Raw genomic sequence first — 9,376 nt, 5'->3', positions numbered from 1 at the left:
ATTGATAGGTTGTGTGGTGTGACACGGTCAAACTCTTCTTTTGTTCACATTCCATCTGTCAAAATTGAGTGCATTTTGATTTTTTTTCAAGATCAAGGTATCAAAGGCACATCAAAAAGTTGACAGAATGTAATGTCCTCTTATGATCCTCCAGGCATGTAACGTGAAATGGATCTAGAAAGGTCTATCTAGCCACTTTACATCTTATATGAGAACTCATTGCCCGAAATTGTTCACATCAAAAAGGAGATTCGTGAATTTTATCTATGTCATGCATTAATTATATATTATCAATATTTTAGTTTTGTATCCGACTTGTGTTTTCTAGGACAATGTTTTGTTCCCAACAACTTTTTCTTATTTTTTGGCTAAATCATTTCTAGCCACATGAGCAACTTAGCTAGTGGCCTCAAAGCCTTGAATCGACATTCCAAACTCCAATAAACTTGTAGAGTATTCTTTCCATGCATAAAATAAAAACACAAGTATGGTCTAGACTATAGAATTTTGGTATGTTTCGACCAGACTTCATATCTCTATCATTCCTTACTATTAAGTCTAGAAATTAAACCAAAAGTTTTAGAATCGTCTTTTTGCAAAACACTCGATTGTGAAGGTACGATCTAGTCCTTAAAAACGGATGAACCACCAAGATTTGCACGTAGCCTACATAAATGTGTTTGTCTGGCTTGAGTCAATCAGGGTCACCCCAAGCAAAAAGAAAAAAGCTATCACTTACGACTTTTCACACCTCGCCACTCGGGTCAAGAATCACACCGACAACACTGAGAATTAAATGGCCTCTCACCAGAAAAATGTATGGGTACAGGGTTTATAAATGGTCCATCGCCACCATTCGAGTTCGAGCTCTTGCTTTCGCACGTGAGTTAAATCGAAACTTCATTACCTCCCCTCTCTGCCCCTATCGACAATTGGTCCCAGTGGGGAAAAAGACCGATATCATGACCTCTAGGAATGGGCAAGTGACCTCTAAGGCTTATGTACCAATGATGAGGCATTTGAGTCTAAGTCCCTATTTCTCACGTGAGCTAAACCGTACCTTCATTAACCCCATTACCCCAGGTATTGACAATTCGCCCCTATGTGGAAAAGAACCAAAATATCATCAACTCTAGGAATGGCGCGAGTGATCTGTAAGGGTAATTAAAAAACTAATTAAAGATAGATAATTGAAAATAAGCAAGTTACCAATAAACAATTAAAATTAAATATGCATGTAGCTAATATAAATAATGAATTAAAAATAATAATAAATAAATGAATGAAAATAAGCAATTAAAACCAAGATAGTTAAAATTAAATAAATAAAAAATAGTAAAAAGATAATATTAAATAAGTAATTCAAAATATAAATAGTTAAAAATAACGCTTAAATAAATAATTAAAAGTGAAACAAATTAAAGATAAATAATCAAAGAAAGAAAGAAAGAAAAATAAATAAAAGCAATTTCAATTCTTGATGATTATTCATCAAGAGAGAACAGAGCATATTCTCATGTATGTATGTATGTATCATGTTACATGTATGTATATGATGGATGGATCTATGACGTAAGCAATTATGTAGGAGCATCTTCACATGCATGCGTTCATGTGGATGTAAGCATGTGATTCATATATGTATGTATATGCATGCATGCATGCATGTATGGTATGTATGTATTGTATGGTATGTATGTATTGTATGTGTGTATGTATGCAGAGGAGCAGGGGCAGCACCGCAATCCCTTCTGCTAAGCAGCTCATCTCATCATCTAAGAGATGATGATGATGAAGCATCATCAGAATGAGAATGATGGGTCATCCACCATGATCCCATCATCATCCATCATCACCACCCATCAAGAAGAAGAGAAATCTGCTCCCAAAGGATCCGATTCTACTTGGCTCCACCCCAGAATCATGAGCCCTGATCCTCACAGATACATGGAGTATTGGCATGAAGTGAAGCTGCAGCTCCATCTTGCTGGTCCTATGATCCTTGTCAATCTCTCCCAGATAGGCTTCCAGATCATCTCCTGCATGATTGTTGGACATCTTGGAGAGCTTGCTCTGTCCAGTTGCTCCATAGCCACCTCCATGGCCAATGTCACAGGCTTTTGCTTCATGGTGAGCACCATATTCCGCTTCCTTGTGTTTGTTTTCTATCCATTTCTTTCTTTATTCTTCGTTTGTGTGCGCTTATACTATATATCTAATACATAGTCTTTTGGTGTATGTGAAGTATCACATTCCACCTCTGTTCTCTTGTATGTGATAATCTATGTATGACAAGTAATGCTGTATCTGTTTTAAGTAATGTCTATGTATATATTATGGTATGCAATCCATAACCTTCCGTGCTTTTATGATTACTTCTTTGGTTTGATGATCATATGTTCCAGGATAATTACCTCATTTGTTTTAATCCTCTGTAGCTAATCAATACTTTGGACTTTTTGGTTCCTTTGTATGTGATAATATGCCTTTGATCTTTATGGCATTTACTGCATGGATTTTGTGCTCTGGTAAGCTCCAAGATTAGCTGTACTTTTTCCTTTTGGGTAATGTAATTCAAATTGTTTTCTTTTATTGTAGCTTAACATGTCTTTTGTCTAATGCACCTAAATTTTTATTTGTACAGAATCATGATTCTATGTATAGTTTTAAGCGACCTTGGTCACTTAATTGAGTTTAAAATTTATAGAGCCTATGGAATAATAAGTTTTTGAAGCCTTCATTTGAAACCTGAAATTCTCTTGATGCCCATAATCCATTTCAAATTTAAGCACTCGGTAACATGTTACTGCTTATATAATCCCTTGTTGAATTTGAATAATCATCTTTCGAGATGCATACAAATGCAGCTAGCTACCTCCCTTTTGTGTAAGGAGAGACTTCCATATCAAAAAATAACTCTACCTGAACTGTATATTGCTGTGATTTTTCGAATCGTAAAAGTAGCCATAGAATTCGATCTTTATTGAGAATATATGTGATTTTATAAAGGAGAATAGATATAAAAGACAGGTTTTTAATCTAAAAGAATCAGAGAAAACAGCTCTTCCTCTACAATTTTTTTATGACCCTTAGCAATTTTCTCTTTAACGTGGAAGCTGCGTATTATTAGCTTCACAGAGTATATTCATATAGAATATTCCCATAAAAATTTGGTCCAACTCTATTAGCCCATTGTGCAGGAAATGGAGATACTTTCAGGCCTGACCTTGTGATGGAGGAGATTTTCTAGGTCTAGATCCTTCTTTTTTCTTCTACCTATGTGTCCTCTTTGCTATTTACAATTGAAGATGTTCCTCTTTTCTATTGACAATTGAAGATGATTCTCTTTGCTATTTACAATTGAAGATGTTGTAAATGCTGCAATTTTTAATTCTGCGCAGAGATCAACAAAAGATAAAATGATACCGTAGATAAATCCCGATTTATAATCTTATGGGTTGAATTTCATTCTACTGCCATTACCACATAAAAACCTGTTTTGACAGTTGGGTATCGCAAGTAGCCTCGAGACATTATGTGGACAAGCCTATGGAGCAAAGCAATATGAGATGGTGGGGATATACTTACAGAGAGGGCTATTCGTTCTCCATGCCGCAGCAATACCACTTGCTTTTGTATATGGTTATATGGGTCAGATACTAGCAGGATTGGGGCAAAACAAAAATATATCATATGAAGCCGGAAAATATGCCAGGTGGTTGATACCTACTTTATTTGCACAAGCCTCTGCACAACCGTTGATTAGGTTCTTGCAAACACAAAGCTTAGTCTATCCTATGCTGCTGACCTCTGTAATTTCTGTTGTATGCCATGCACCACTATGCTGGTTCTTAGTCTATAAGACATCACTTGGATTTGAAGGGGCTGCCATCTCTACAAGTATTTGCAATTGGATCAATGTGGTTTTCCTCTTTCTGTATGTGGGCTTCTCCCCATCTTGCCAAAGAACTAGAGCTCCTCTCACTTGGAAGGCCTTGCATGGCATGAGAAGTTTCCTTTATCTTGCATTTCCGTCCACTGCAATGGTGTGGTAAGTTTCTCTCCTGCCATCCATCTCAAATATATTATTACTTTGGGTGTCATTTGTCACTCTGAGCTTTTGAAGACGTAATATTTCAATTCATTTTTCATCTCTTAAGACTAACAAAATCATTATTCTGGTAATTAAGCTTTGATTAAAAGCTAAGAGTTTTTTCGGACCCATTCGTAATGGATTGCAGAAAGATTGCTAAAGTGTTTGGAACATGTTAGCTCCATGGGTAAAGGCTGCCAATCCTTCAGCTTTTAGAAAATGCTTCCTGGAACTTAGAAAGGTTGCTGTTGAATTATAGACGTGTTAGGTGTATGGGTAAAGGATCAACAACTTGAGGATGATTATGATTAGCTATGACCTAGTTAAGTTATATGGCTACAACCCAGTGTCCGAGTTGATATCATAAACAGTAAAAAATGGATCCCACATGGAAGTTTATGCCTCCCAATGTCACCCACTTTTTCAACTTCAAAAGATGAAAGATCTACTGGCGTAGATTTGGCAGATAGGTGGTGCATCTCCCTGGAATAAGCATCATCCATATGCGAATAGGAACTTATATTATCGGAAGTTTATGCCCAATATAAATCAATCCCAGGTTGAGGCCGTTATCTCCATGGTAATACTTAATAGTGGTTAGCAGTATAGGGGGTGAAACAAGGATGCCCAATGTCACCTACTCTTTTGACTTCAAAATATGAAATATCTACTGACGTAGATTTGGTGGATATGTGGTGCACCTCCATGGGGTAAGCATCATATTGTGTTTTCAGATTCTCTTGAGGGATAGTTGTGACATCTAGATATTTTAGATATATTATGTGTACAGGTTTGTAAGTGAAGATTGGGAAAGCCAAGTTCATGGATTTAGCGCAACTAAACAGAGCTTAGCTTTTCATCGACACAAAACTGGAGAGATTGTTGGTTTCGATGATTACCTGCATGATATGAAGCAAATCTGCAGTATCTCACAATATAGTGTAGATGATAGTGGGATACGGGGCAAATCAATGAACAAGATGCACAGTTCTACTGAAAGATCTACTTTATACACACTAATTCTATTTATGAAGACAAAAATTATTGTGCTTTATGAGAATATTTCAGCTCAAACTGTGGATCACCAACCAAGTCCTGGCCTCCAAACTGCTCAATTCTTCAATGCACTTTAATGTTGTCCACAAATTTTGATTTCAAACTTCATGATGTTATCTCCAAAATACGTCCACAATTCTCTTCACAGCTATCTGAATTTAGTTTTTACAGTGTGTTTACACAGGACAGAGTTCACTGTAACTTTCTCCAGAGATTTGACTTAAAAGTTCACTTTTTTTATCTCTCCAAAATTTATCTACAATTCACTTCAAAGCTGTCCTATTTTAGTTTTCACAACATGCTTACATACTAAACAGTTTAACTTCAAATTTCTCCACAATTTAGAATTCAAAGCTCAATGATATCCCCAAAGACTGTCCTCAATTAATTCTCTTGATAGCGGTGCCAATTTAGGTTTCACAACATGCTTAAATAGCAGCCCCCAAGAAAGCAAAAGGATTTGTGTTTCTTGTTTATCAAAGAAGCTTGTGCTTTATGTTTAGGACAAATGGTTGTGTTTCTTATTTTCTTAAAATCTGTCATGGCTAAACCTTATAAAACTATTTGTGACCAAAGGGTCTTACGCATGCATTTTTTTAGTAATTTACAGATTTCTTATTTTTCGAGAGAAACAATTAATCACTTAACATGGTTGCTACTAGTTTAGAGTGGTGGTGTTACGAGTTCTTAGTTTTGCTTTCTGGCTTGCTTCCGAATCCTGAACTTGAAACTTCCACATTAGCAACATGGTGAGTACCTTATCATATCTGTGATAAATTTTGTAGATAAAAATGTGGACTTCTTTAAGCAGAGAATATGAAACTTTCTATTGGGTTTATATCTATAATGCAGCCTCAATCTTGCCAATGTTACATTCCAAATGGGATTCGGACTTGCTGCGAGTGTAAGGTTAGTATAGATTCCATATTGTTCTTTCTATGCATTGTTATAATCTATAATGTTTATTCTGCAAAATTTCCTTTTATGTGGTAGCTCTATGTACTCATTTACAATATAGATCATTAAGCATGGTTGAGGATGAAGGTAATTTGTTTCTTGATGTAATATTAGTCAATTGTGTGCTAAAAATCATGTTTGCTGCCCACAAATAATCTTTGTTTTCTGGTTACTTCTACATATTTATTAAGGATTCAGAAATGCCAATAAAACATTCTCTTGCTTACAAGAAAATTTTAATACTGTATGTTGAAACAAGGATTGTATGACTTGAGTATAGAAACAACCAGTCTATAGGATGGGTCTTCTGCATTTTAATAGCATGAATATCGAGGCAATCACTATGTAGCTGAATGTCGTGTCAAAGGCTGTAAAGTGTTCAGACAGTTTGACATTTTCAGTCAGCGTTCATGTCATTTGATGACTGTTTTACTTGTCTTGTTCAATTGTTCGTTATGTGATTTAGTATATGTTTTAGATTTTTTTCTCATTATTATTCATACTGTCATTTTGTATGTTTTACAATTTTTGCTCATTGTTCGTCATCGTGTCATTTAGCACAAGGGTATCAAATGAGCTGGGTGCAGGCCGATCACAAACCACACGAGATGCTATCTGTGTTGGAATGTTCCTTACCATTACTCAAGCTTGTATTGTCTCATCTCTCTATTTATGCTTCCGAAATGTGCTGGGACGTGCGTTTAGCAGTGATGTTGAAGTCATACAGAATGTTGCCATCCTAATTAAGCTGCTTGCTATTTCCTCATTTTTAGATAGCACCCAAGCAGTTCTTTCAGGTATAAATCGGCATGCAGTTCATTTCCCCCCCCCATTTTTTGTTTAGAAATTGGCCTGGCCACATAAATTCCGTTTTTCTTTTGCTTGAAAAGTATGTCTTAAAAAAAAAGAATACATGCTTTTACTCCTTACTCCTTCCCAAAACAGGTTTCTGTAAAAAAAACTTGCTCAGATGAAAAGTAAACAACTATCCTTCTTGTCATACTTTTGCATAAAAAGGAGAATTGATTCCACATTATCATTTCAAATAGGTTGATTAATATTAAGCTAGTTCAAATGAAATAAAACAAATGATGTATTCTCAAGAAAAAATGTGAGGCACTGCCGAATTGGTAAATTATCTGTTGATAGATGACATAAGAGGAAATACAAGGATTTAGTTGTAATCATAGTTTGGGTAGCTAAAGTCTCCTATTATAAGGAGAAAAATGTGTGTGAAACCTACACATCATTCAGCTATTATCGGAAAAAGGTTATGTTTGATCTGCCATAAGTTTATCAATTCACAAAAGAGTTGAAACAATAGGTTGCGTATACAGAGGAAATCCTTACACCAAACATCTCTTACTATAGTTTCACTTTATGAGTTGAACTCCATTTGCCCTTTAACAAAAGAAATTCAAACTTGGGGCTGTCAGAAAAAAGACAACTAATTTGCCTGTAGAAAGACAGTTCTCAGAAGTATATCTAGTACTTAAAAAATCCTTGAGCTGATGTGCATTCAAAGAAGCTAATAAAAGCTAATCTTGCTGACAGTGAGATATAAAAGCTTTACTTCCTGTTGTCATAGATAGATGAGAGACACTATTTTCAAAGTATAATTTATAAAACCCTGATAACCAAATCTTGAAACTGATATGCATTCAAGGAAACTAATAAATGCTAAACTTGTTAAACAGTGAGATATAAAAGCTTTACTTCCTATTGTTGTAGATAGATGACAGACACTATTTTCTAAGTATAATATAATGGTATGCTGAGTGCTGATTAATTGACATTTTCTTGCATTTCAATTAATTAAAATTGTGCTCTGAGGTGTATCTGGATTTAGGGATTGCAAGGGGCTGTGGATGGCAAACAGTGGGGGCATTTATCAACTTGGGTTCATTTTACATTGTGGGTCTGCCGATTAGTTGCATTCTCAGTTTTCTTCTGGATCTTGGAGTTCAGGTACACACCGACACTGTCTGAATTGGGTTTGTTTTATTGTTTTTGTTACAAATGGGTATCTAAAACTTAATCCAGAATTCGACTTCTGTTGTTTTGTAATCATCGATTCATTTCAGAGAATAGTTAAAAAGCAACAATATGAAAATTTATTGTTCCACAATTTACTAAGATTTTAATGTTTTAGGGTTTATGGATTGAAGCTATTTATGGCTATTTATGCACCCCTTGTTCAAAAATAACAAAAGTCAAAGAATTTTTTTTCTCCACATGCTTAATACATAAGAAATTTTTATCGTGCAGGGTTTATGGATTGGAGTTATTTGTGCACCTGTCGTTCAAATAATTTTGCTCGGGTTCATGACATGGACTGCTAATTGGGGCAATGAGGTAGATAAACTCACTCCTATGGTTTTACTATTTCTCTTTCATCAATTGAAAGTCAAATCAATTCATCCCTTCAATTTGCAATAGATAATTAAAGCACAAAAGCGAATGGAGTCCTCAAATCTGGAGACATCACTATTGTTACAATAGTATGGAACGAGGCATATTTGAAGCTGTGTGGTCTATTCCTTTTTAATTAGGAACTAATTTTGTGTCCTTTTTGTGGCCTATCAACTTGTAACAAACATGTGGCGATTGCGACTTTCTAATAAATAATTATTTACCTTACAATGTCGCATGTGGAGGTTGAGATTTATGGAGGAAAAGCGCAGTAAACTCATAACTTCATTTAACTTTATTGAAAGTGCTGATTGATATTTGAATGCCCATGGAGGAAAAGTGGAGTAACTTCATTTAACTTTATTGAGAGTGTTGATACGAGCAACACAGAGTAAACTCATCACTCTATTTTAACTTTATTGAGCTCTTATACATTATTTTGTAGATAGGTTTAAAAGGATGGATGTATAGCTTCTGGTGCACATGATAGATTAAATGGATGGATGTGAGTTTATGGTGCACATCTGAGAATTTATATATTCGATCAAGAGGAAAGAGAGTGGTCAGTGATCCGAGCGGAATCGAGGACGATCCGACCCAAACAAACCACTATCCAATCGGCAACCAAGTCAATGTTGCCGACACACGATCGGGAGAAATCCTCTCCTTAGAGGACTTGATGATCAGAGACATGCATACGTGATTGCTGGATTCCCGTGCTACATTCCACGTGACCCCAAACATCGAATGGTTTTTGAACTATTCGGCCGATGCCAGTAGCAAAGTCCAACTTGGCAATGGGCAGGAGTGCATAATGGCAGGGATAGGGGAGGTTCCCATCTGACTATTGAATGACAA

General features: G+C 35.7%; 1 protein-coding gene across 2 annotated transcripts; it reads left to right on the top strand.

Moving 5' to 3' along the window:
• The first annotated feature begins 1,764 nt into the window (after positions 1-1,764).
• On the top strand, positions 1,765-8,841 carry LOC147849707 (protein DETOXIFICATION 16-like). Of its 2 annotated transcripts, none has more exons than XM_087337061.1 (8): positions 1,765-2,130; positions 3,507-4,051; positions 5,812-5,898; positions 6,002-6,058; positions 6,665-6,903; positions 7,956-8,074; positions 8,375-8,461; positions 8,546-8,841. In XM_087337061.1, exons 1-8 carry the CDS (start codon positions 1,783-1,785, stop codon positions 8,606-8,608), a joined length of 1,545 nt encoding a protein of 514 aa, XP_087193187.1. In that variant the 5' UTR covers positions 1,765-1,782; the 3' UTR covers positions 8,609-8,841. The 2 variants fall into 2 exon arrangements, with proteins under 2 accessions (XP_087193187.1, XP_087193188.1); XM_087337062.1 differs by lacking the exon at positions 1,765-2,130 and adding an exon at positions 2,660-2,795.
• The last annotated feature ends 535 nt before the right edge of the window (positions 8,842-9,376 follow it).

Source organism: Azolla caroliniana, unplaced genomic scaffold, assembly GCF_043228905.1.
Source record: "Azolla caroliniana isolate FFs.n. ecotype wild unplaced genomic scaffold, voAzoCaro1.0.p SCAF_22, whole genome shotgun sequence".
In the NCBI taxonomy this organism is placed as follows: domain Eukaryota; kingdom Viridiplantae; phylum Streptophyta; class Polypodiopsida; order Salviniales; family Salviniaceae; genus Azolla; species Azolla caroliniana.
The sequence above is the reverse complement of the archived record's forward strand: the minus strand, read 5'-3'. Positions and strand labels throughout refer to the sequence as shown.